General features: G+C 36.7%; 4 protein-coding genes across 6 annotated transcripts; all 4 read right to left on the bottom strand.

The window, feature by feature from the left end:
- Window positions 118-1307, bottom strand: LOC105174971 (mavicyanin-like). Its single transcript, XM_011097247.1, has 2 exons — window positions 748-1307; window positions 118-601 (listed from the first exon to the last, which is right to left on the bottom strand). Exons 1-2 carry the CDS (start codon window positions 938-940, stop codon window positions 228-230), a joined length of 567 nt encoding a protein of 188 aa, XP_011095549.1. The 5' UTR covers window positions 941-1307; the 3' UTR covers window positions 118-227.
- Window positions 4386-7364, bottom strand: LOC105174970 (probable L-type lectin-domain containing receptor kinase S.7). The gene has a single exon (XM_011097246.2). The coding sequence runs from the start codon at window positions 7134-7136 to the stop codon at window positions 5115-5117; it is 2022 nt and encodes a 673-aa protein (XP_011095548.1). The 5' UTR covers window positions 7137-7364; the 3' UTR covers window positions 4386-5114.
- On the bottom strand, window positions 8165-19333 carry LOC105174968. 2 transcript variants are annotated; one of them, XM_011097244.2, is made up of 11 exons: window positions 18957-19333; window positions 16216-18350; window positions 14632-15249; window positions 12372-13803; window positions 11353-11705; window positions 11086-11265; window positions 10764-10921; window positions 9752-9843; window positions 9559-9682; window positions 8668-8695; window positions 8165-8520 (listed from the first exon to the last, which is right to left on the bottom strand). In XM_011097244.2, the coding sequence occupies exons 1-9, from the start codon at window positions 19129-19131 to the stop codon at window positions 9639-9641; spliced, it is 5187 nt and encodes a 1728-aa protein (XP_011095546.1). In that variant the 5' UTR covers window positions 19132-19333; the 3' UTR covers window positions 8165-8520; window positions 8668-8695; window positions 9559-9638. The 2 variants fall into 2 exon arrangements, with proteins under 2 accessions (XP_011095546.1, XP_011095547.1); XM_011097245.2 differs by having other exon boundaries at window positions 12372-13794.
- LOC105174967 (NAD-dependent protein deacetylase SRT1) lies at window positions 20083-27417 on the bottom strand. Of its 2 annotated transcripts, none has more exons than XM_011097241.2 (14): window positions 27110-27417; window positions 26117-26146; window positions 25947-26039; window positions 25210-25329; window positions 24787-24887; window positions 24545-24653; window positions 23866-23945; window positions 22846-22924; window positions 22626-22679; window positions 22005-22101; window positions 21828-21910; window positions 21357-21424; window positions 21028-21133; window positions 20083-20632 (listed from the first exon to the last, which is right to left on the bottom strand). In XM_011097241.2, the coding sequence occupies exons 1-14, from the start codon at window positions 27206-27208 to the stop codon at window positions 20324-20326; spliced, it is 1428 nt and encodes a 475-aa protein (XP_011095543.1). In that variant the 5' UTR covers window positions 27209-27417; the 3' UTR covers window positions 20083-20323. The 2 variants fall into 2 exon arrangements, with proteins under 2 accessions (XP_011095543.1, XP_011095544.1); XM_011097242.2 differs by lacking the exon at window positions 27110-27417 and adding an exon at window positions 26229-27009.

Here is a 27573-nt window from a genome sequence, read left to right as displayed (position 1 = left end):
TATATATATAGAGAGAGAGAGAGAGAGAGAGAGAGAGAGAGAGAGAGAAAGAGAAAGAGAGAGAACAAGAACCTGATAAAAATTCATCATCAAAATTCAAAACAATCAAAATCCAGCGGTAAAATAATAATTAACAAATAAGCAACAATAATATCAAATGCCAAAAGCAAATCATTCTAAGAAAAAACTATCTACCATCAAATCAAGGAAACTTAAACACTATTCCATCATGGTTCCTGCATGAACAAATAGAGAATCACAAAAACACTTGCCAGACCAGTCACGAAGTAAGAAATGCAAGAGCGCTTTGCAGTAGAATTATCAGCCAGCAGCCCGCCATCTCCACCCGATCCCCCACCAGTGGAAGGCGAGGGTGCAAGTTCTGGAGCCTCCACTTCTGACGGGTGCATCACGCGGATAATAAGCCTTTGGCCTGATCTGCAGTGGCCAGGCTGCCCGCTGATGAAGTAGAATAACCCCGATCGATCGAACTGGAAAACTGTGCTTCCATCATCAAATTTGGAGATTGGATTCAAAGTGTTGCATGTTAAGTAATCATCAGAGCTCACCACCAGCACTGAGTCCTTCTGGTACTTGAAATCTGACAAAGAGAAGCAAATTAAACAACATGACAGCAAACTCCTAATAACTGATCAAAGAAACTATTTTTAAAGGAAAAGCAGAATTTCTCAAGTACATCCGTATATATATAGCCTGTGAATTTCTTGAACATATCAGTAAACTTACAAACAGTATCTCCAATGTGGAATCTGTTCTTGGCAGCCCATTCATTATAAGTCTCTGGCTCCTTTCCAGTTGGCTTTCTCCACCCCCTCTCTTCTCCAACTTCAAACCGGAAACCCGCCACCATTGATGCGGTGAAAAGGGCGGAGAGAAACAAATTACTGAAGGTCCTTGAGGCAGCTACGCCGGAAGCCATTCGGAACAAATACAGTTTAGGTCCTTTAGGAGATAACTCAAAATACAATTGACCTGAAAATCTCTCTTTCTTCTTCTATTGTCCTCTCAACTCAAGAGTTTATAGCAATCTGCCGAGAAGAATAACGTCCGTTGACTGGACGTTATAATATAGCAGCAAAAAAAGGGTTGATTTAGCAGTTATTACAGTTGTAATGTGAGGAGAGTGGGGGAGGGAAGTGTGGGAAGTGGCAGAGAGTTTCAGTTGATCGTTGTAGAAACAGTCAAAACTCCAGGTTGGCGGTAAAACATTACATCATTGAGTGGTGAAATTCGAACAGTCTTCAAGGCCCAAATTCAGCTTCAAGCCCAATTTAGGGCCTTTTCTATTAGAAGTTTGTCTTTTGGATTCGATTCGATCACCTTGCTCGACATACATAAATATACACATGTGTAAATGAATTCTTTAAAAAAATTATTTTCACTTAGACATTAACAAATCAAAGAAAAATACACTAGTATTTTACCGCTTTCTGTATTATTATACACACGGCACGCAAATACATACGAAGACGTGTATAATTAGAATAAATTATTATTGAATAATGATATATATAATAATGTACTATAAAAAGGTTTGAAAAGGGCACATGTCAATTTCAGCAGCAACTCTAAATACAAAATTGTGGTGGGAATAATGGAATTTCTTTGGCAGTAGGTGAATTATTTTCTGAATGAGAAAAGAAGCAAAATTTGGTATATATGTTATGAAAAGCAGAATCTTTCCACCTATATAAAGATTTTCTCTTGATATTTTGCTGTCCTCTTTTTCCATTAACACAATAACATACCCAAATATAAAAACAAAGGTGTCAAAATAATCAACCTCATTTTAAGCAGCTGCTCTTCTCAATCAAGATTCTCAAGATCTTTACCCTCTTTAATTTGCTTATTTATTTCTATCTCCACCCATCAAATTACTTCTAATGGGTCAACTTGCAATACGGATACGAGCACGCATTAAATAATCATTTAATATCTTCGAATTAGACTCTCAGTTTCAAGAAAATAGAACAAAAGTGTAAGAAGTACGGGGTCTCGTACACTTACACTAGAGTGTATAAAACTCATTCAATATGATAAATAAATTGGATATTTGTCATGTAATTGGTAACTGTAACACTAATTTTCTGATAGGTATACCTTAGATTCGATCAAGCTCGATTGAAACAACTGTCAAGAATGATAAAGACATGCTTGAAAGTTCTAGGTCAGCTAATATTTCTTAACTATAGTAATGCATTTGAGAGCCCTTCTTACATCAAATTTAGTTAGATATTGCAATAGGATGGATATATGTAATTAGGAGAAATGAAAAATAAGGAGTAAAAAGAAGAGTAGATGCAGCAAGCATTAAAAGAAGGGAGAGTGAGAGTGGGAATTGAAAATAGGAACTTAAAGGGGTGGTGGTGGGGGTGGGGGTGGGGGGGGGGGAGTAGGCAGAAGAGGAAAATGGGTTCACATGAATGCATAATAAACAAATCACGAGAGAAACCCGCGTTGTATACTTTTATCAACAAGTCATTATCGCCCTCTATTTAGCTAAACAACACATTTATTATTGCACACCCTCATTATCCTAACTCTCTCTCTCTGTATAGATATATATATATGTAGTCCTTCTGCCTAATATGAACGAGCTGTGTACGTAGCATATATATGAATGACAGTAACATGGCATGGCTCTGCCAAATCTCAGTGGACTCTCTCCTTCCATAAATCTCTGGCTCTTCTTCTACTTCACTACTGTTCCATTGCTATACGCCACTTCTCTCTCTCTCTCTCTCTCTCATGCAAGGCAAGCAGTGGATATATATATATATATATAGAGAGAGAGAGAGAGAGAGGCAAGCAGTGGATATATATATATATATATAGAGAGAGAGAGAGAGAGGAGAGGGGTGCACACATGCACTGCATATGCAGACATGTTATGTGGTAGCCGAATGGCAATGGAATTGAAGGGGCATTTCATTTTCATGTGAGAGACCGTACCAAAAGGCCAGTTTTAATTCTACTCCAAATTAATTATTCATCATTCCTTTATATTAATTTGTTCAAATCATAGCTCTTCATCACGCTCTCTGGCGTTCATGCATGAATTTTCCATTTTCATCACATGGTCGATGCATCTTTGTTAAGTTTGTTTTATTTATTTATGTTGTTTCTTTGCCAATCATTTTTTGTAGCTAATGATGAAGATGGAGAATCAGAAGTGGTGCAGATGGATATATGAGGGAAATTAATTTGTTGACAGAAGAGAGAGAGCACAGCCCGCCATTGACAAAGAGGTCTTTGCCTTTTGTGGGATTGTGCTCTCTTGCTTCTGCCAACGACCGTCTCACCCCACCACCCTCCATCACCGCAAGTAATTAATAACCTGCAGCTACTTCGATCTCCTCTATGATCTCTGTCTGTGTGTTTTGTGTTTTTTGATGAGCTTCAGATGTGATTGTCTTCTTCATATACTAATTATATAACTAAGGTGGTTTGGTGTATTTCTTGATTTCTCCATCAGCTATTCCTTAGTTATATGTATGAAAACATATATACATACATAACCACACACACACACACATAATCTTCATGGCATGAATTAATGTATAACATCATGTCATGTTTGTTTGATTTGAGTTCAACTATAATTTTGGTATCTTGGGGGGTCAGTGGCAAAATTTTATGTTAATTAGGAATTTCGGTAGTCGTACTCAGGTGCTTGTCTTCACAAGTTTAAGGGTTGAAGGGGTAACATGCATTGTTTCTGTATTTTCTATGTAAAAATTCCCATAAATTGTAGAAAACATGTATGCATATATTCAGAATACTTACATTGTGTTTGTATTTGTAGTTTGAGTGTTTTGTTTTGTGTGTTGGAGATAGAGAGAGAAAAATAGAAATAAATAAGTATGTGTTGAAAATAGATAATATATGTTTGGATTTGTGTTTTGAGATAATTTAAAATATTTTAAAATAAGTGATGTAAGTTTAATATTGGGATTAGGGAGACAAAAATCACTTTTTATTGTCAAATCATGTATATATATAAATATTTTTTTTAATATTATATTTTTTGGAGACAAAAATTATTATTTATTGTCAAATCATGTCTGTCTTATATTATGCATATATATAAATATATATATATATATTATATATAGAAAGTTGAAAAACAAAAAACTTGTGGAATGTAACATGCAATATACAAACTTGTCATGACACATTTTGTACTAATAATTCTTATGAGAAAATCTTCATTCAACCATTTGTTTGCTTTCCATCATATATATATATATATATATGTATATATTTGCATTTTGATCTATATCTAATTCTTTTTTCCTTTTGGATGTGACCGTTCCTCTCAGGATGTGCACAAACCTATCTCCATATTAGATTTGATTCTTATACAAAGTTATATCTTTAGATATTTTTGCAATTCAAATATCTTTCGGATATAACTAAATTGAGGTACTCATATAGGGTACCTTTGTTGTAACGATTTTTCTCCATTTGGTTCTCCTGTTTATTATTGTCTACATTCGTTACGTATAGTTTTTAAGTCGTAGTAAGAAATACAACGAAAAGTAAATGCAGGCCCACGGCATATGCTTGTAGAAAAGCTCAGAACTGAATTTCATCTGCAAATAAAAACTTGATTTTGCATAAAAAAAAAAAAAAAGAACCACTTCTGATATAGAGTATGAAGAGTGTAAAAAAACAACAGATACAGGAATTAATAGGCCGGTGTTGCATGAATTTCTTAGTCTCAATATTATCAAGAATTTTAAAATCATGCACTAAATGGAAATACAACTTCAAAGTGATCCTAAAGTGCACACATAAAATCTCAGATTCTTATGGCGTTAGATGACTGTCCATGGCCCTCAAGTTCAAATGTAATGCCAACATATACTCTACTCCACTTGTTTTTTAAGATCTTCACGTTCATGAATAGTTCAAGATTTTATTACAGGAAGTAACAGGTATTGACAGTTCATTTGCTATCTATCCGTAATAAATGTTCTTTCCTGAGATTATGTTTCTATATCTAAGGCAGAGTCGATTTGGAAGGAAATCACCAACTTTGTTCAAATCGTGCATGCCTAAATGACCTGGTGAAGGAAAGAAAAAGAGTGTCATACAGCAGATCCCACTCTGATTTCTAGTTGAGATTCAGGTGTCCCGCAATCTTCCCAGTCTGAAACAATTTCGTCGATACTAAGAGGAACACTGTTGGAGAAAGAAAGACTTGGCTTAACCCTCGGTACGACAGAAGGTTCTGCCTCATTGTTTAGGATTTGAAAAACTTTCCTCATTGAAGGTCTTTCTACACTGTCTGGATTGGCACAGCTCAGGCCTACGAGCAGTAGTTTTTTCATCTCAGCCTCTTCAAACTCACCGTTCATTCGTTTGTCTGCTGCTGCTAAAATATTTCCTTCAGAATACAGTCTCCAAACCCAATCCACCAAGTTTACCGTTTTCTGACGTTCAGCGTCCCTCTCAATTGGCTTCCTCCCACTAGCCAGTTCAAGTAAAACAACACCATAGCTGAAAACATCAGTTTTCTCAGTTGCTTTGCCACATTGAAGGTATTCCGGGGCCAGATATCCCACAGTTCCTGCTGTGAGAGTCGTAACAGGACTCTTGCCATGATCCATCAGCCTTGCCAATCCAAAATCACCTAATCTTGCATTATAGCTTCCGTCCAACATTATATTACTAGACTTTATGTCTCTGTGAATTACTTGCTGCTCACATTCTAGATGCAAATATGTAAGAGCAGAAGCCAGCCCAACAGCAATATTGTATCTATATGCCCACTTCAGCGGGTTGCCATTCTCAGCCTTGTATAGCACCTTATCAAGACTCCCATTAGGCATAAACTCATAGACAAGCAGCAATTCACCCTTTTCAGCACACCAACCTTGGAGCTGGACTAAATTTTTGTGCCTCAGACAAGCTATAATTGATAACTCAGCAAGGAATTCGGCTTTACCTTCATGGGTATGCTTTGATCTTTTGACAGCAGATACCATACCCAAATCAACAAAAAAGGCCTTGTAGACAGTGCCAAAGGCTCCATGCCCCAGAACCCTGCTTTGGCGAAACCCTTCTGTGGCAGACTTCAGTTGTTTGTAGCTAAACTGCCTCGGCCCTGTCACAAGCTCTGCCTCCGAGCTCATACCTGTTTGCATGCTTCTCCACTTCTTCACAGAAACCCAACCAATCACCAAAACAACCACACAAAAGAAGGCTGGAAAACTAATCCAAAGGCCTAGTGCAATCCTCTTATGATGCCTGTTTCTCGGATCAGCAGATGGAGTAGCAGGCTTTAAGGGCACAGAATTGTCCGAAACATTATGAGGATGAGTTCTTGGCCTAACAGGGCGAAACCCAAGTGTCTGAAAACTCCAATTCTTGATATAATGCAGCTCAGTGCTTCCCTCAGTAGAAGCCGAAAATCCCACAAACATAAACTCCTTTAGATAATCAGAAAGATCAATATCCACAGTAAAGAGTGGGTTCTCTGGCTTAAAACTGGAATAGCTCAAGAATACTTCCACCTTCCTTTTCTCATTCAAGTAATCAACCCAAGCACTAATCACATTGCCACTCTTCAAATTAATGGCCTGGAGAATCGGATTGGCAGTCTTGAACGAGACAAGGCTGTCAATGTCCAATCCGACATGATTGTCATCAGGATCATTGAAGCCCAGATTCTGCCTTGTGTCAAATTCAATTGCAATGAATCTGTTCTGGGTCAGTTTTGATGAATTGACTAGGCCTAAATACCCGCCTGGACTCCCCAATCTCCGGTTATTGGGAGACAGAAAAAATGCCAAGCCATCCCCATACGAGGATGGATTGATGTTGTCGACTGAAAAAGAAAATCTTGTGGAGAAAGAAGCAGTGACATTGGTTTCTGGATTGAAAAAGGCAATGGGGTAGTTGTAGATAACAGAACCGGAACTTGAAGATGGGAGGCGGAGCTCTCGGGTGAGGCGGACGGCGCCGCTCCGGAGAGTAGAATCTCCGAGAAGAGTGAAGTCTTGTGGAGTGAAGAAAGGGAATTCAAGAGTGATATTCTCTGAGGATACAAGAGAATGGCTGCAGATAATAAAGAAGACGAAGAAACCAAGAAGGTTTCTTGGATTCATGGTGATGGTATTTAGAATTGGATTCTCAAGAAAAAACTAACTGCAAGTTCTTGAGTTCATCAAGTGGGGGTGGTGGGAGATGGTGTTTAAAGTTTAAACGGAATATGGGCGCGCAGCTCTCTTCTTCCAACTATCCTCTCTCCAACCAATTAAGTAAATCACTATTACTTTACTTCCAATAATTACCCAAAAAAAATAAAAAAGATACCGCTTTCAATATTATTTTATTGAGTTGTTTATGACATAATGTTGTGCTTAAATATTTTCAAATATGTTATGAACATGTATGCATTTTTATCCAATTAGTTGTCGTCGCGCAGTTCCTTTGAGTATATAAAAAAAATTATATGTAAGATGACGAGAAAAAATAAATTGTGAAAAGAAATAAATTATAATTGTAAATTATAAGAAATATGGATTAGTGAATTGAGAGAAAAAAATAGTAAGTGTTGAGATTATTAAAAAAATATTTAAATTACTATTTTGACCAAATATTTTAAAAGTAAATAATGAATGAAAAAATATATTTAAATATTTAAAGTTGGTACGATAAAATATTTTCATTTCTTTTTTTTTTTCCCCTTCAAGTGGGAAAAGCATAGTTAAGTTCTAATTCTATCTGGGTTCATGATTGAAGCAGTACCGTCGAACGGCCAGCGAAGTTCCAAAAAGAAGCCGCTGATCAATTCATAATTTCATAAGCTCCGTTCAGATTCATATTGAGCCCTCCAGGGGCAGGGAGGGGTATAATGTTAATAATGTATCTAGGAATTCATGCAACATAAGTTACGAATCACAGCCATTTTGATTATTTATTTCGACAAATTTAATGTATTAGATATGGTATGGGCCCAATTTCCCACCATCTACTACGATGAGAATAGCTTAAGTGAATGACATATCAAAGTTGTTTCAATAAACGAAATAATCTTCATGTTGCTGTTCCTCTATTCAATTTGCAAGCATGGATTCCTTTCTTGCCATTCGTTGCAGTTGTCACAGGATCACAATTGAACTCAAGTACAGAGTAAAACTAGGATGCTTTAATAAGAGCATTGGCGACAGAATTACTGTTTTTAACAGTGCCCAATTTCATCAAAGTTTAATTTCCAGCAAAATTGACCTATTACTAATGTAAGGACCTTTAATCTTTTCATCAAGCATAGTTATTTAGAAACAAAATACCAATCGATGATACATCAAAGTCAAATATGTTTCCATTTCCCCTTGAGAAAGAATAAAACGTATATGACAATGATCATTGAAGCATTGTTTGATTTTCCCTGCATATCAGTTTGGAACAAGAATTTCATCCACAGCTGCATATGAAGTATATACAAGCCTAGTGTTCTGAGTGTCATCAGACACGAGCAGGATCATCCATCTGCAAAGAAAGTTGAACCATTTAGAGTTAGCAAGCTTTCGTTATGCTTGTAATAGGTATCAATTCCTGCAGAAGAGATTGGGATAAACAGTATTTTTTGAAACAAAAACAAGCTGTCATGAGACAGATAAAAGAGGTCATTGATACCTGAAATTAAAATGAGATACACCACTTGCTGCCAAAAATGCAGAATCTGTTAGTTAGATTGTGATTCACCAAGAAAAGGCATAATCTTAAAGAAAGAGGACCAGGGACTCAGAAAAGATCCAACACTAATTACACCTCTAACTGAACATTGAATTTAAAGTTGCATTTTACAAGTGAGGCAATACGATCCAGTTAGACAGGGAACAGATGTGGAAGCTTGTGCCCTTTGCAAGAGCCCAGCATTTGCTCTCAATTGGCCCTTGTATGTGATCTTAAATGTAAAATCTAAAAGCAATTACAAAAAGCAATGAATTTTGTAAGTGGAGAACCGCATTTGATAAGGCTCCATGAGATCTTAATATTATTATAATCCAGGCTCAATCTCATTCTTTTGCCTATTCTTTTGTGTAATGTCGTGTTCAAATCGAATTTCTTCCCATCCCAGGAAAAAAAACACATAAATCGGTGGCCCGATCAGTGAACACTTTCAGATACCAATACCACTAATGCTAAAGGTTTTCATTTAAAACATTCTACACCCCCAAGGTCTTATTCTTTTGGCAATGCAAACAGATAGATATAATAATAAGTAAAGAGAAAGCTATAGATAACCAGCTAGGTGTGACTGATCTTACAGGAACAGCCAGTTCATGTTAACCTAGTTGTGGATAAAAGTAAAAGCTTGAGGATGAAATTTAGTGGTAATGGGGAAGCAGATATGATGTCATAAGAAACTCTATAAGAACAGGACCCCAGATCTAATGAATCCTCCAAGTACTTTGCTATAAATATTTTCCTTATTATTCTTTAGCCATCTATTCTTGCACAGAATAAATGTTCATTAAACTAAAACAAATAAATAGGATGTTAAGAAAGCAAAAAAAAAAAAACCTTTTCATGTGAAAGAAGTCCCAGCCAGAATCAATCAATATATACCAAGAGACGATGATTGCAACAACCAACTATTCGATTCATGTAGCCACTTGTTTCTGCTGTACCCTGCGAGGAAGTAGAACTAAACAATACCAAAGTTAGTGAGCAAGAAGTTTGCTTCCGGATAATCTATTTATATCTCAAGATTTACCTTCATCCATTCTGCAAAAACTTTCTGGGGGAAATATCACATCGGGGTCCATTTCTTGCTGTAAGGCCAAAAGCATGGCCACAGAGTTTTTACTGCAGAGAGAACAAATAATGTCAGAACTTCAATATTATTGGTCAAAGATTGATGGCTGGAAATTCTTGGAGGATTTTTAACAAACTGTAAAAATGCTGAACATGAATTACTCATATGACAACTTATTCCATGTGACCAATGTTGTTCTTCTCCTTTTGCTAGGCACAACATCGAACAATATCAATAAATATCCTCTCATATTAAATATTTTCACCAATAATTAACAGTTCTGCACCAGAGGTACTTATGATTACACGTGTTTCAATTTATGTTCCAAAATTTCAGCACTCTAACTTGATTAAGGGCATAAGAAAAATCTAGCACTGAGTATTTTGATTTAAGGTTGAACAGAAATACAGTTCATGGAGTACATTCAGCTCTTTTAGAAGTCTACAACGGAAAATTTTGCACCATTTGGCTTGGTAAGGAAAGTGATGAGGAAAGCCAAAGCAAATGCATCAAAAGCTAAAATTCCAGCGATTTTGACTTTGGACACTAGGAACATCGATTTTACTCATTTGTTATCCTTACAAACCAAAAAAGGGAATATACTACTTTGGAGGTATACATTGAAACATTATACTACTTTGGAGAAGAGCTGAACTAGCATGTAATTATACCCTTTAACCAATGGTCCCAAACTCACAATGCTATACATATACAACAGAAATGAAGCACAGATAAAATCATTTTTACTAGGCTAAATAATTGAAGTTGAGATTATGCTGGAAAACACATGGTAGTTTAAATTTTTCAAATTGTTTCCCTTGCTTCCCTGTCCAACTGAGAAATATTTTTTTCTTATTTGATATCTCTTAATTTTCCTAACCTAACTCCTTTACCATCCTTTCCTCTGAAACAAAAAATCTTTTCATCCTTATCAAATTATAGACAACTTGCTGAATATTTAACTAATCACCTGGCCCATGATGGAATATGTTTCTTGGTGGGTAACTCATCTTCTTCATCATCTTCATCATCTGAACACTGGTATGGAGAGATCTCATATGATTTTCCTTGACTATTACAACCTATCAAGTCCTCTTTTTTGGGTGACTCATCCACTGTGTGCATTGCCTAGGAGAATATAAGGTAATAAATATAAGAGTCCAAAAGAAAATCCTTTGTGAAGCTTACTATTGGTAAAGTACAAAGCTTCATATCTGTATAATGACTATCTATAAATTAGAAAACATGCAAAGTTGACATCCAACTGAATCTGCTGTCACAAAATCTCCTACCTTTCCAGCTTCACAAGATGGACCCGAAGTACCACATTCTTCATAATTCATCATAACTTCAGCGGGAGTCAATTTGGTCTCTGTCTGTTTCAAAGCTATATCATCTCCTCGTATGATGTCCTTGTTCTGTTGCTTTTTGGATTCATTCTGAAATTCCATTTTGCTGTTTATTTGCTCATCCTACAGTATCAAAGAAATGCGTGAGACTGAATTGACAGCGAGAACACAAAAATGACATAAATACTTGTTACACAGAAGAAATATAACCTTGTGCCGTTGTTTTTGTTGTTTTTCCTTTTCAGCTTTCTCTGAACGCATTTTTTCTTCTTGTTCCTTTTGTCGCTGCCTTGCTTCAAGTCGCATTCTTTTCTTCTCCTTCTCCTTTCTCTCTTCTTCCTCTCTTAGCCTTTTCTTTGCAATAATATCAGCATCTTTCTTCTTGCGTTCTTCTTCTTTCTTTTTCTTCTCTAATTCCATCTGTCTCATGTTTTTCTCCTCCAATTTTGCTCGTTCAAGTTTCAATGCTTCCTTCCTCATCTTACGTTCATTCTCTTTTTTCTCTTCCAAACGTTTTGCAGCTTCCGCAGCTTCCAGGGCCTTCACCTTAACATCTCTCTTTCCTACACGATGAGGAATTCTACATGTGTATATAACGAACAATCGCTGACAAAAAACAAACTTATATACACTACCACTTCTCAATAACTTCAGCCTGATGTTCATATTTCTAAAATGTAGAGAACTGAAAGCTTTTACCCCTCCCCACGACAAGGGGAAAATGTTCAGAAAAAGGACCGGTTGTTAACCTGAACTTTTACAAACCAAACTAATTCTGAATAAACTTCTTTACTTAAACAAAAGAAGTGCACACAAATCCCAGACACACACAAACATAAAATGCACTCCTGTCAAGTAACAGATCAGTTTAAGCTTCTCGATCCAAAGGAAACAAAAGAGATTCAAGATATGAGAAAATGTTAACCTTTTACAAAATACAACAAGAGTACAAGTTAAGAGCAAGTAACCAAACACATTCAGCAAATAATTATTGAATGCAATACAATAAGCAAACTACAGATAAGAATAGCTATTTGGTGCTGAAGAAGAAGAAGACCAGTTAATTACAGAGAACTGAACTGAACCACCATTACCAGACTGAAAAAATATAAGATTGGTATTGGGGTTGTTATAATACAGTTCATTAGTTGCTGTATAACATTTGCAATATTTTCGATAAAGCCCATGTTTCTTTGATATAAGATATAGAGCAAGAATAGAGACACTACCTGCACAAACTGCTGCCGCTTGTTTCTGTTGTACCAGCGGTATGAAGGAATTAACATTTGAAACAATGTTATTCCTCCTAGACTCTTTCAAAGAAAGCTTTTGCTCCCCTCTTTTCAAACTGGTTTTATTTAACAAAATTGGTCTGCTGATACTGTTGTTAATTGATTCCTTGGCCTTCTTGATTCCATTTGTACCAGTTGCTAAGGTTTGGTTCTTCCTACCATCAGTAGCACCAATAAATGAAGTCTGGTTTTCCCTGGTCACACTTCTATTCATGTGTTGAATTTTTGGACTCCATTGAGCTTTATCTTGTGTCCCAGAAGCGCTGAACTTTTTGCTGACCAGATCCACACTATCTGCCCTCAGAATTTTCTCTTGTGCAGAAACAGATAAAGGATTTAAACCCAAATTTGTCAAATCCTTAAGCGGATGCCTTCCATCACAGTGCTTAGCAAATGATGAATCAACTTCTTCTTGGACATCATCTGTATTATCATCCACAGTTTTATTCCCTTCACTTATGCTGGGATCTTCCTCAATCGGGAAGCATGTAAGTTCTGGATTTGAACTTAAACGCTTTTCTGAACTCCCAGTATGTGAAGAGAGTCTTTCCCACAGCCTCCCAACTGGGGATGCTTGTTGGTGTCTTGAATTCCAACCAATATGTGTACCGGAATAAGATGGATGATCGGTATATGGCATCCATTCAGAGGCATCCTTCTTATCATCTGTAAGCCTGCTGCCAGACTCAAGCTGTTTGCCAAAACCAGAATTTAAGGGAAAATTACTCCTAAGGTCCAAGTGCTCAAGATGACCATTAGGTACAGAGCATAACAAATTTTGAGTTCCCTGAAATCCACAAGCATATGAGAAATTGGACAAGGGTGTGTCTGAGCTAGCGGATTTACAAATTTCAGCTAGAATACTAGCACGCTCTATTGTTGTCCTTGGAAGGTTCAGTTTATCAAAGTCAATTCTGTCTTCTGCTAAATCCAGTTCACCACCATCTGTTTGCGCATCTACAATGAACCCCTCAAATACAGGCCTAGATTGATCAACATCAATAAGTTCCTCATCTTCATTGCTGGCAAAAATAACAGAATGTTGTGGCTGTAAATTGTCCCACTTAGGAGATTGTATTCCTTCAAGCACAGCATTGGGGAAAGTCAAATTTTCAGAATCTAGATTATTGATGTTCTTCCCTAGATCACATAAGTGGTGACTACATTGTCCATCAACAGGTTCTGTTGCATCAAGATGGTCGCTACTTGAATGTGGAGTTCCCATTTCCTCAATAAAGCATCCTTGTGAAGTTTCAGCTTCCTTCTTAGTTAAGCTTGAGAAATGGGCTGCTCCTAACTCCTCGTTATTGATAACAGAGGACAAATTTTTATGTTCATTCTCCTCGTTACAAAATTCAACCTGCATCAACTTTGTCATAAACACAGCTCCATCAGAAAAATGACAAATCACCTGAAGTAAACTATAAATTTGAGTGTGATAAAATCTGAAAAGGATCTTTTCTTTTTAAATTAATAAATAAAGGGATCATGTGAAACCCTACATGTCATTCACAGCTGCTACTCCATATGAATAAAGTTCCTTACTCCATGTACTTTTAGGTGAATCTAAATCGACCTCATAAAATTATAAATTAGCCAACAATAAATCAGCTGACAAGCAGGATTTGCATCCAGAAAATAGTTCCATTAACACCTAAAATAGTTAATATATTCCTCATTTATTTTCATGTCTTCTAATGGAATAAAAGAGTCAATTGCCTAAGGTATCCAACTTTCTGTAGTACCAAGAAATTAATTTAGTCTCATCCTATTCCTCTTACAATGCATCTTTAAGCTCAAGCAACATTCTCCATATGAGATCTGATCTCATCCTGTTATTTGATCCTGTCAAAGCCAAGATTTGTTTCGCTTTTTACAAGAACTTACAAGACCTCTTTACAAGAAAAGAAGCCAAATTTAAAGAACACCAATTAAGAACTACTTATTCATGAATAATAGCAAAAGGGTATAAACATAGTATAGTGGTGACTTGACAAATGTACACAGGAATACAATCTTGCTCTGATTTGAGAATTATCAAGCAGCACAAAAGGGACGAAAAATTTTAAACATAAAACAAAATAATACAATCAAGAAAAGAATGATCGTGTTAAATGTTCTTCACAGGCAATAGTTAAATAATAACTACAGAAACCTCAAATACCCTGTTGAATATAAAGTTAAGAGAAGAATCTACCTCTCCATTTTGAGATAAAGAAGTAGACTCAATTCCTTCAGTCAAATTAGGATCCATCTCCGGACAGATCTCCGTATCAGTAATCGTATTTACATCAAATGTATCCATCAAGACAGTGTCTATATTTATTCCAATGTTTGCCAAATATTTATTGGAAGGACCTCTTTGATTGCTGTCAGGCCTTCTCACCCTTAAGCTCACAGAAGTGGTAAAACTATGAGTTTGCTGCGTTTCAATCTTTCTCCTCTTTGGTTGTGGCCATGATTCCATGCTGGCATGTCTGAATCTCCTCTCAAGTGACAAATTTTCATGATGCGGGGACCTGATTGTACTACATGCTACAAACCCATTATCTACCCCAGGCGAATCTGCATGTTGACCAGACACTTCACCTTCACGGCATGATAATATTTGAGATTCCTGTGCAGGAAGCTGCTTTCTATTGTCAAGAACAACACAACTTGGATTTGACATTTGGACTTTCTCAATTGAGCAAGCATCGGACTCTGCTCTTGGCTCTTTCACTGAATTCGGGCAAACTGAAGGCCTTAAGTTTTCCATTTCTGGAGCATTTGCCATCCATGGACTCTTGTCCTTTCCTTCAGCACTCAAATTCCCCTGTCAAACCAGGCAAAAACACAGGCCGCAAAGAATGAAGCTCTAACAAGACATATTTTCTCAAATTACTGGAGATTTATTAATAAGCACCAAAGGATGGTGTACCTATCTATTGAAGAATGCAACCACCTTTTGGTAGTCAAAATCTAAGACAAGGAAAACTACTCATCACAGGCTTATAAACCCAAACAACCTAACATTCTGCCTAACACAGAAATAAAGAGCCAAAGATAATGGTGACTGAATAGTTTTTAAACCATACTCCAGTTTCCAGCCACATCAATCTTCTAGCAGAATTCCAATGAATGATGACATCTTGTCTCTCTTTCCTCTTACTGTATTCGAGTATGTGAAACCATTAAAGGCTATATATGAAGACATACAAGGTAGGTCAAAAAAAAGGATAGCATTTGGAAAAACCAAGGTTTTACTGCATATATAAAAGTATTTTGTCTCGTCCTAAAAGGAGAGCAGAACTCTGAGAAGGTCAACTTTGAGGACCATGTGCAAGAATAAAGTTTGCTTCATTTCTATACTTCTCTAGTAGCAATTGTGATCAGCTGAGTAAGTAGAAGGCACATGTCAAATATGGATCTTCAATCAATTGGAGCTCAATTAAGTGAGGCATGCAAAGCAAAGCACAAGGAAAATGAAATGTTAGAACTCGATCTATTAGCCAATCGCTATGTTAGACTCGTGTCAAAGGTTCTTCAAAGAAGTTCATTTTACTCCTGTACTCAGTAACGATATTGGATGAATAAAGGAAAAAAAACATGTAAATGAAAAAGATAGGGAGAACATATTCACTAACTTACCAAGAATCTGGATTACATGGACATTTTATATGTACTGTGTTAAAAATGGAAAACAACACGAATGCATGGATTATATAGGACAAAAATGTGCCTAGGAAAATGCAGATATATGGATTAAACTGGACAAAATATAAGCATAAGATAGTCAAACCTCTTCCATGTGTGGCTCTGGAAATGATTCATGCCCATGTTCCAAATGAGATTTCACTGGATGCATTTGTAACTCGTGTATGTCAACCATTTTTGATCTTGTAATATTGGCTTCTTGCTGAACTCCAGAGATTTTACAATTTAGCGCAGCATCTTTATTATCTTTTGAACTCTTTGACTTTGAGTAATCACTTACAATAGTTCCATTTTTCTCATCCCGGGTGTCAGGATTCTCCTGAATATCAGATTCCAAAGAATCCCTTTGGACTTCCTCTGATTTACCTGAGACATGTGGCTTCTCTGATGAGTTCTTACCAGACACTAACAGATTAACATCACCAGAAATTCCTTTATCCAGTGATATCGCAGCATCTGAAACAGAATAGCCCAACTTTTCTGGTAAGTTATCAAGCGTTCTCACTTCAGAATCAGGAGTGAATCTTTTCGAGGGGTAATCTTCAATTTCTATAAAACTTAAGTGCTTTGGTTCCACAAACACAAAAGAATCAGAGGCATCCCCTACCTGAGACTCCACATCTCTCCTCTGCTTAGCATCATTGGAACTAGAAGTACCAGACTGATCGACATGATCATGTAAAACAAGCTCACTGGGCATAAGAAGGGCTCCATTTCCACACTGATCAAGCATATTATTGGTTCCATGACAAGTTGAAATGGATTGACCACTTGAAGCTTTATGTAGTTCGTTTTTTGCAGCAGACTTTTGTTTACAACCTGACTTGGACATTGTACCCCCAAAACTACGATTTTCAAAAGAAATTACAGGCTTATTTGCTTCTTTGTCGTCAGCACGAGTTTGTGACCTTGTCACTCTACGAAACAACCCAACAGAATGTCTAACTAAGCCCAATACCTCACCTGAATCATTAACCTCTAGTGGTGATCCCCCACTTGATGGAGCAATGCCACCATCAACCATGGCAGAGTGAGCATGCATATCCAGACCTGAAATCTCATCTACACAGGTTTTATGTTGGCTAGAACTCAATGATGGTACAGCACCCTTTTCTTTCCTACTCTTGCTATCTCCTGAGATTGATTCTCGGGCCTCAAAGCCTTCATTCAGGATATTACAAGGACTAAACCTCGTAAGAGATCCATCAGCATAATTTGATGGTTGATCCTGAGAATCCATCATAGCAATGTCTATTTTCTGATAAGCATCACTTTCAGCTTTTGAAGAATTACAGGCATAATTTTGAGGTTTGCCAGAAATTTTAGACCTAGTAATTCTACCAGTAGAAACATTGGTTTCCTTATCATTGCTGGCACAATCAGCTCCATCTAATTGCCTGTCTCCACCGCTCTGAAAACAGATTGTAGATTGTCCAGCTGACTTTGGCAACTTATCAACACTATTATCGGCTTCCTTAGGATCACAAACAGATGTGGATCCGTTTCTCCTCTCTTTAGCAGCAGCAGAGGAGGCATCTTCCTTACAATCCTCAGATGAGCGACCTAATGTTAAGGAACCACTGACAGAAATTGGAACTTCAGAATAACTTCCAGACCTTGTAATTCTAGCATCTATCCCCTTTTCTTTCTTTTCAAAATCTGATTCATCCAAATCTACATCCTTACAACTTTGCCTACCAACAGGATCGGGTTCTGGCGATTTGGCCAGCTCATCTTTCTGACCCATCTGGTTGGCAGCGGAGAGAGAAAATCTGATTTGGCTAGAAAATCCATTGCTGATATTCTCATGGCTTAAGCTGCTCTTAGTTTGTTGCTTTGCACTATTGCGAAGCACAAGGGCTTTTTGTCTAGACTTGGATCTCTGAATTCCAACTAAAGATTGATCTGGTGCATTATAAATATTTGAGATCCTTCCATCTGTCTGATCCTCAGGTGATGTAACACTAGCATCAGGCTCGGGATAGTTGAGGACACATAGACCACAATCATCAGTTGTCAATGCTGGCACTGATAGATCATCTTGCCTGCCGGGACCTTTATCAAAAGCCGTATGTCCCATGAAAACTCCATCAGAAAATTCATCATTAGCTCCGGTAAAGACTAGGTTATTGTACGCCGGGTAGTGTGCAATAGAGCAACGGACTGAAGGTTGAGGATACTGATGCAGAAGTTTAGAGATCAGCTCTTCTTTGTTAAGCTCTGCAATAACACAATAACAACAAACAATGATATGTTGCTCCCAAGCCACTAAAGGTGTATTTTCCCATGTCAAAAAGCAGTCAAATTCCATACATCTTTAACCAATTACCTCCATGATATAGTCCTCATCACAATGGAATTGGTAAAACAAAAAATTCACAACCAATTTTTAAATGCAGGTCAAACTCAAAGACACGCAATAGCAGAAAATGAAGCTGATATAACAATGGCAAACTGAAAGGATTGAGTCTGCTAAAGTTGGTGACACAGAAAATTTTATTTGATATATGAACTAGCAAACAAAGCACAAGTAGTCCTGATGTTTTAGGCGCTGCTCCAGTAGTCATGTGGTTTATCTTTATAGGCCAAAAGCACTAAGTATTACCCATAAATAAAATTGTTACAGAAAAACATTCATCTATCTACCCATAAAATTATAATGTTAATTTAGAAACAAACCAGAAAACTTCCATCCGCTCTAAATGTAAACATGTCGGGTCTTTTCCAAGCGTCAGACCATCAGAAATCACTCCGACTAAACTTCATTCCAAAATTGTAAGTCAACCAAGCCCTAAGATCGATAATGTGAAAATATTCCGAGAATACCTTTTGAATCCGAGGATGCACTAGGGTTCCAAAGCCAAGAGGGAGGGCTAATTCCGTCAATCAGGAGTTTCGAAGCGAGATGCTGGTTGTACAACTCCGTCTGTTGCTTCACCTGTTCGATTATCGAATTCCTCCGCTCGAAGATCTGCACCAACAGCTTCTCCACCGTAGTCATCTTCAGCAGTACGCGTTATGGTTACAAATAATCCATCCACGGACACAACGAACCTGATTAATGGCTATTGCCGGAATGGGAAATTTCACACATACAGAGAGAGAGAGAGAGAGTTGCCTGTGTGTGTGTGTGTGTGTCTGTGACCGTTGAATGAACGGTGAAGATCAAATAGCATCGAGCGGGCACGCAGATTTCAAATTTTATGGGGAAGGATTGGTAACGTACTAACGTCCGAAACAGACAGATGAATGACGGGTTAGCTGAGGCGGGTCGGATCTAACCCGCATCTTCATGGGCATAAATCATAATCTTGAAATTGAGGGGCTCTAAATGTTTTGGGCCTTAAACTTTTTATAGGTTACCAGGCCTGAAAATTAATGAGGTAAGAAAAAGGCTATGAAAGTGCAAAGAATTATTATAAGAAACGGGTAAATTACAAAGGCTTCCATAAAGTTTATTATAATTATAATTTTTTTTATTATTTAAAAAATTATAAGTACTCCTAAAATTAATGACTCTTTAACAAATACCCACTACAATGAGTTATCACAAAAAGGTATTTGTTAAACGTCCACTAATTTTAAAGAGTATTTATGATTTTTCAAACAACAAGTAAATATTTATAATTAGACAAACATTAAAAGATCACGTTGTAATTTACCCTAAAAAAGATGTGTATATCACACATGCACACATACATACATCCTGACAAAACAAATAAAACGCAGCTACTAGCTGATATTTTTATACAAGGTTTAATAATTTTGAGTTATTATATAAATTCAAATACTTTGGCGATTATATTAAACTATTTTTCAGTTTGTAATAAAGTTAAAATCCACCTAGTATTATAACCATTTAACAACCTTATTTATTTTTCAGTATGGACTGCGTTTTAAGCCATGACATGGGAAAGAACATAACAGCTCCGCTGTAAACTAAGGTGCAATAAAGTACAATATAGACAGTTAATATGATATACCAAAAGTCTGAAATCTACAAAATTGAGACATTATGTATATTCTCCAGTTACCTATCAGGTGGACTGAGTGTGCCATCTACCAAAAATACTCTCAGACCCCACTCTTTAACTCCTCAAAGAAACAAAGAAAATCTAGCATTAAAAGGAAAAGAAACCTCCTAATTGTGTCAAATCCTACCACATATTTACACAGCTTAAGTTACAACAAAGTCACCTTCTATGTCTACTGTTTTGTTTTCTTGCCTTTGTTCGTTTCCAAGATATCCCGCTGTCAAGCTTAACTTCATGTTTCCTCTTAAGTGAGACGTTACCAAGAGATGACGCTTCAGAATCGCCTGAAGAACTGCCGTATTCAATAATGTTTGTAACAATTGCATGGACAATAACTTCACTTTTCGGAACTAAAATGGCCCGCCTTTCGACTACTGCTGTCTGCCCGCAACATGGATCCTTGATGGCTCGGTCCTTGAGCTTCTGAATAATGGAATCCCTCTCTTCCTTGACAACGTCTGTTGAAACCTGAAGAGTGTATTTATTCATCAGGAATTATTCAGCAGATAAAGGCTATAACAGGATACGCAGTTTAGAATACAAGTTGAAGTATCCATTCGTAGTATAAGATGCAGTTCCATCATCATCTGCAACATACACATATAAGAACGGGCAAGGAATCTGTTCTTGATTGATACTTGAAACAGGCAAAACAGTAATCAATCATTTTTGCTTTTTGGCTCAATTTAAGCATGGAACAGATGTTAGATATGATTGCAGTACTTAGCTTTTAAAGAATGGTTTATCCTGAGCATCTGGTCATTTCTAGCACCATTAGTAAACTAGATTTCAGACTAAAAAGTTAATAATCAAAAGAAGATAAATGCATTTACATATGAACCCCCGAAAAAAGGTATACTCACCTCAAAATCAACTGGGATCTTGAGCTTAGTGTACAAACACTTGCAACCAGGGCTGAAGTTCATTTTCAAAATAATATCAAAAGGTTTTGTGCTCCTCACAGTCCTCCTGATAAGCATTTATTTAAGAAATTTTCATCAAGACAAAACACAAGTACACCATAATTGTACCTACTACTTTCATGGGTATAAGGCAAGGCATACTACCCTAATACTATTTTTTTTTTTTTATTTCTTCTCAGATGTCAACAGAAGGAAGAGAAAAATCAATTTCCATATATAAAGAAGGAAGTAAACCCAATTCATAACATATAACAACAGAAATGAGCTACCTTTTTAGATGAAGAGGTTGATTGTGCAGAACTGCTGCCTTCATGTTTAAACTTTCGGAGAAGGAGACCTATTTTTCAAATACCCGAGAAGTTACACAACCCCAGAGTGCAGCAATGTCATGACATAGGAAATGCAGGATAGTGCAAAAAAATGGATCGCATGTTCCAGATCATGAAACTAATTTGAAATATGAAATTCATTCCACAAAAGCATAGACTCGTGATAACTAATTTGATTGAGTTATGAAATATCAGAATGTCAAACCATTTCCTTCTTCAACCCTGGAAAAGACAAACAAAACAAGACAAAGGAAAAGAAAAGAGGTAACATATGATATAGCATATATAATTTCTTATTCCTATTAAGTCACAGAACAAGAGAATTAAAGTTAGTTCTCATAGATTGCATTAACAAATAATAGAACTAAATACTTAGCTCTAAAAGGCGACATGCGAAATTGATGAACTCACCTCAACAGATCTAACAAAAGGCAAAGGTGCCTGCTTCCCATGTACACTGGCTATTCTGAGGGTCCAGTTCACATATTTTTTATCTGGAAAACAAGTGTCCATGGAAAGCAGCATTATAAAAGATACTTGTGACCATTCCTCTCTGAGTGAATTTGTATAGTTATGGGAATAAATTACCTAGACTTAAGGCCTGAGTTAAAATGATCTGAAAAAGATCAATTCGAACAAATGGAGGGATACACATATTGAGCATGTTCATGACTCCTGCAATCACCTGTTAAACGTGATTTTTTAGCTAGCAGCTCCAGAAAGAGCAAAGAAACAATAAATTTTTACCTTACAAAAATCCAGCCGTACACTTCTAAAATGCTAGGACAGACGTAATGGAGTTGGAATAGTTTTTTTTTTCTTTTAAAAATATTCCCCAAAAGCCGTGCAGTCTATGAACCAAAAAATGGAGACAAATGAAGAATTTTGAGATGAACGGGAACAATCATATCAAGTTCTAAGGTTCTTGGTGCATGTGTAGTTCACGTGCTAGTGCATGAAGAACTGTGAGATTAAAGGCTTTCTTGTTTTCTCTTGATATTTAAGCCGAGAAGCTCATCCAGACTTATTCTAATCCACACGGATTTTCCAGACGAGTTGGTAGAGTAGTATAGCTTTTCTATATTTTCACTCATACTCCTAATTAACCTTTTTTCACTTCAATTAACTTTGTAAATTTAATCAGAGAAGCTTAAATCATTTCTTAAATGAAAAAATCTAAAAGCATAGTTTATCAGGAAAGGAATTCACCTTATCTACAAGTCCATGGATCACCAGGCTTGCTTTCTTGTCCTTGGGGGTTTTCTGTAGAATTGCAAAACATATCTTAATACTGATAAACAACAATCTCATCTCTTGTGTAGGTTACATAGGTAAGGTTTGGCTTTAGCATTCTGGAATCATATATGCAGTAGGAACTAAGAAGACATTTTTGTTGTCAAGTGCTGGGCGAGAGAGGGAAGAAAATTACCTGAAGATTCACAATTACAATCTTTCCACCACCCCTGAGACACTTTAGGGGCAAATTACACGCAGGAGTTATCTGCAAACTGCATAAAGTAGATCAATCATAATGTTGAATTGAACATGGCATGGAAATGATTTTTGCACATTACAAATCAAGGAGTTCTTGCATCAAGGAAAAGGAAAGAGGAAGTTGGTTTCAGGTTAAGTTACAACTCCTCAGAGATGGAAATGCAAACACTACCATTAACACAGTATCATTATATCAGCACTCCACACTCCACATTATGGTAAAGACACTTCACTTGTTTTACTTCAATAATGGACAAGAATGTTCCTTAAAAACCCATTAAAATAATTCCAATCATTTGTAACAAAAGAATGGCCGTTTTATCATATTCATCACTTTTACATTATAAAGCACTCCTTTTCTTATTCCATGATATGTAACGTATTGGTTATTTCTTTCAGCCATTTAAAATAAATTATTAATAATAGAAACAAAGGAAGAAACGTGCAAAATATATGATTTGCACGAATTAGATGAACTCCTATCCATTGGGTAGGATGCTCAGTTTATTGCAGTGAAAACAGTAGGTGTTATTCCAACAGCTCATAATAAGTGCAAAATGTTCTAGCTTGATAATTTTTTCTTTTTTCTCTCTTTTGTCTCTTTAGCTGAGAATAGATTCTATTCTCAGAGTAGAATGATAGAGAAAGCATTATTCATTAGCAACAAGAAGAAACTTAAGGGAAAAAAACAGGGGGGGGGGGGGGGTGCTTTAGTCATGTAACTGTTTTAAGTGTGGTACTGTTTCTAAATTTTAATTCATTAAAATTGATATAAATTATGGTCTTTATACCGAGGGTCATTTATGGTGATAATTTTACAAGAATTCCTGGAAACCAAATTGTAAGAAAAAATACACTAGCTGGCTTATCTTGAAAGAAAATGGAAAGGACCGGACAGCAGAAGTCAGAACAAAAGAAAGAATGGACACATTTATGCTCACATCTCAGTAATTACCTTGTCCCTAGGCATAAGACAACATCAGCCATTTTACAGTGCTTTTCTGCAGGATCCATCTCCTTACGTGGCAAAGCATCCTGAGAGACAAAAGCATTATCAGCACTAGGACTTCAGAAAGTGATAATTGAACAGCTATGTCCAATCCCATTACGCAATGCCACATCAAGTGGTAACATATTAAATATATTGGTCCCACTCGTGGCACCGCCCCATTATGTCCTCCAGACCATAACTTGTATTTCTTAATGCATACTACTAGATATATCACAGCCTAGAGGCTGTTGGACAGAATATAAGAACTGTAGTTCTCTTAGAACGTTTTCTATTTCACACTTAAAGAAGACCTCTTAAGATTCCTTCACCATCTATCTTACTAATTCATCAGTCATAGACTTGTAATCTTGAGACTGCAATAATGAAATAACCGAGAGTGCAGCTTTGATTCTTTAAAGAAGATACACACACCCATATTATGTGAGTGCACCAAGTGAACGGTCGTTGCACAACCGAACGCAACAGTTTTTGTGTTCTGTTATTTTTAGCAAAATACAAAAACCCTCCTGATTGACTCTTTTGAGCCTCTCCTACATATTTCAAACAACAGGGACCAGGAAATTCTGCTTGCACTTGAAGAAGAACTCAACAATAATGGACTTTCTCAATGAAAAACCTGTACCTCCCAGTCAAGAACAGTATCCCTCAATTTTGCACAGCAACCGGCTTTGGAACAACGGCGTGCGGTCTCCTTCAATCCAATAGTCTCAATTTCAAAGTCCCTCATATATCTGCACAAAAAATAGTGATTAAGATCAAGAATGACGGAACTCAATGGCTAACTTCTGAGTGTACAGAATCAACAGAATACCTTAACATTGAAATACGATCAAGTATAATTATAAGTGTATTTCAAATACTTACTCAGCTCCGCAGGATGGGCATAGTTCCATAAAGGAGTTTCCATGTAATTCAGCAAGTTTTTCCCTTGGTATTCCAGAACGAATATGGAGGCCATCAACGTTCTAGCATATTCGGAAAAAAGAATACAAACTAACAGAGTCAAAACCACAAAAAGGCCAATAAAGAAAGATTCTAGAACTTTAGAAGCATGAAAGAATAAGTGATGCACTTTGATTACAAAGATTAACATTAACAAATGACAAAGCCCGTACAGATTCTTGCAGAATATTAAGAAAAGCAACTTATTATATAATATGCAACCCATTTGATGCTAAGAGAAAATGGGAGAGTTTGAGTAAAGAAATTGAACTGATTACTCTCAAGCAGTAATATTCAGTAGAACATCTTGGGTTGGGAGAAAGGAGGCAAATGGTAATGCCCTACCTGGCTGATAAGGAACTTCAGGAGACCAGCCTTCTCAAGTTCAACCAATGCCATATGAGTTGGGCTTGGTGTCGCACGATGGAAAGGTAGAGATGCTTCTGGCAATGCTTTGCCCTGGCGCTGCAAATCAGTAAAAAAGAAAGTCAAGGAAACAAGGATAAAAACATTGATCTTTTCTTTGTTCATCAGATCTGCAGACGTGATATAATAAGTTGTATATAGCAGGCATTGCAAGCCAGCTTGTTATCCCTATGAATAACCTCATGTTAGTAGTGATAAGTATGCATTCTAAAGGAGAGGCGAGTATCAAGTATCAGCCTTTATAAGATGGTTTCATGAATCAATCCTCTGGTTCTTCCTCTCCTTCAATAGTGGTTTTAACACTAAAAAATATTGCTATGGAACAGTGAAGTCTCAAACAATGATTCTAATGTAAAGCAGCTTTTCCATGTCTAGTACCCTCTCATAACCTCCAGAAAAATTGTTACGTAAAAAGTACATCTGAATAAATGTGACATTGAAACTACATATCCACAAAAATTATCCATTAAATTGTTGTAACAAGAAAAACAATCAACTTACAAACAAGATAAAAAAATTCTTTATATACTAATGGTTGGTATTTCTAACATCAGATGAAGAGACATTTTCGATGACGTGTAGAATGGTGGAGTTGGTTAAACATGCCAAAAACTTCTCCAAGAATATAGGAGCTGTCTAGCCTAACACATTTTTACCTGAAGGGTCCAGATACCCTTGGGACCACGAAAATCAGGTATACCAATAGAAGTTGATATTCCCGCTCCAGTAAACACCACTAAGTGCTTGCTCTGCATGAAAAAACATGGATCTAGATTTTAAGTGAGATAATCAAACTGAACGCACACAAATCACTATAAGGTGAGACCTTTTGTATCATCCCAGCAAGTCGTTCAACCTGCGAGTGAAAAAATGAAGCTCATGGTTATAAGGAGTAAAAATAGAAATCAAATCATCTTCAGCATGGCATTCAAACTGACCATCAAGTTTTTCATCATGTGCACAGTTATGCTGGTGTCGCTCCCTATACATGGTTCAGGAAACTATGTTTTGTAAGGTAAACTTGGCAAGTAATATGTGTATACTGGATTCCATCAAAGAGACCCTGTGACATCCTGATGCTTCTCCAAGAATCATAACTCATCAATGAGTCTAACGTACTAAAAAACTTCATTTCAAATTTGTATGGACGAGAACTCTAAAAGCACCGAACACATATAACCTTTTCGGGAATAAATATTTCCAATAATACATAATGGGAAGTAGCATGCCCTGTTTAGTTAGCATAAAATTCCACATCCACTGCACTCCCACAGCAAGAGGAGTGATACAAGTTCTCACTTTACACCATTGCTTCGTGTAATAAATAAGACTTATCCGGCCTTTTCGTGTTATTTTAATCAAGTTTATATAGCATGCAAAAAAAAAAAAGAGCCTTACAACCAATTAACAACCCCCGGTGCCAAACTGCATTTGATTTCATAATTCCCATGAGAAGGAAAATTAGGTCCCAAAAACAACTTTGGAGCCCAATACACACACATAAACGAAAATTTAACATTATTCAGTACAAATGCAGTTCAACAGGAAACAGATCCCATCTATGAACTAGACAGAATAGTTTCGCAGCATCAGATAAAGCCCCCTCACACGAACGCTGATAAAGTAACCATAAATTAAGCAAAAACCCCCAAACAACTTATTTAAGCAACAGCCAGAAAGAAAAAAATATAATGATCATCATATCATACAAAGCAATTAACAAAAAAAAAAAAGTACTATCAACAGGCATTAAAAAGCATTACTCATAACAATGCAACCCAAATCCAAGTAGAACATAGAAAGGGACAAGAATCTCTACTTTCTCCTGGAAAACATGCGGCGGGTCAAAATACTCTGCCATTCCAACGTTGCCCACATCTTCAATCACAGAAAGCTTCTCGGCATACCCCAGAGACATGGCGCGATTTTGGGGGTTTTTCTCCTTTTTTTGGTCGATTTTTGGGGCCTCGGGTAGGGTATATACCTTGTGATTTTCCTTTCTCACTTTTCTTTGCGATCAGATAAAATGAGAAGGGAACTTCACCTCTGTTTGCTCTGTGTTATAGCTGTGGTCTGGTACTTGGAAAAAATATACGCTTGGTTCTTTTAAGGAAACGCCAAACCAAGAAAGAAATATGACCTGTTTGGTTTCAACAAAAAATGGGGGGAAAATAAATAGTGAAAAATATTTTTCAGGGAATTTCTATTAGGGAAAAATGACTTTACCTCCTCTTGATAAATAATTTATTTTTCTTTTGCAAATTATAATAATTCAGTACGTTG

Source organism: Sesamum indicum, linkage group LG12 (genome assembly GCF_000512975.1).
Source record: "Sesamum indicum cultivar Zhongzhi No. 13 linkage group LG12, S_indicum_v1.0, whole genome shotgun sequence".
In the NCBI taxonomy this organism is placed as follows: domain Eukaryota; kingdom Viridiplantae; phylum Streptophyta; class Magnoliopsida; order Lamiales; family Pedaliaceae; genus Sesamum; species Sesamum indicum.
The sequence above is the reverse complement of the archived record's forward strand: the minus strand, read 5'-3'. Positions and strand labels throughout refer to the sequence as shown.

What these genes read in the sequence shown, in the direction of transcription:
- LOC105174970 (XM_011097246.2), bottom strand. Translation starts at nt 7,136, where the DNA reads ATGAATCCAAGAAACCTTCTTGGTTTCTTCGTCTTCTTTATTATCTGC.
- LOC105174967 (XM_011097241.2), bottom strand. Translation starts at nt 27,208, where the DNA reads ATGTCTCTGGGGTATGCCGAGAAGCTTTCTGTGATTGAAGATGTGGGC. An exon ending in TCCATGGACTTGTAGATAAG is followed by an intron (nt 22,102 to 22,625) that starts GTGAATTCCTTT and finishes CACGTTTAACAG; the next exon opens with GTGATTGCAGGAGTCATGAA. An exon ending in CAACCTCTTCATCTAAAAAG is followed by an intron (nt 21,134 to 21,356) that starts GTAGCTCATTTC and finishes AATGCTTATCAG; the next exon opens with GAGGACTGTGAGGAGCACAA.
- LOC105174971 (XM_011097247.1), bottom strand. Translation starts at nt 940, where the DNA reads ATGGCTTCCGGCGTAGCTGCCTCAAGGACCTTCAGTAATTTGTTTCTC. An exon ending in CCACATTGGAGATACTGTTT is followed by an intron (nt 602 to 747) that starts GTAAGTTTACTG and finishes TCTCTTTGTCAG; the next exon opens with ATTTCAAGTACCAGAAGGAC.
- LOC105174968 (XM_011097244.2), bottom strand. Translation starts at nt 19,131, where the DNA reads ATGACTACGGTGGAGAAGCTGTTGGTGCAGATCTTCGAGCGGAGGAAT. An exon ending in AGCGGCAGCAGTTTGTGCAG is followed by an intron (nt 11,706 to 12,371) that starts GTAGTGTCTCTA and finishes CTCATCGTGTAG; the next exon opens with GAAAGAGAGATGTTAAGGTG. An exon ending in TTTTTGCAGAATGGATGAAG is followed by an intron (nt 9,683 to 9,751) that starts GTAAATCTTGAG and finishes GGTATTGTTTAG; the next exon opens with TTCTACTTCCTCGCAGGGTA.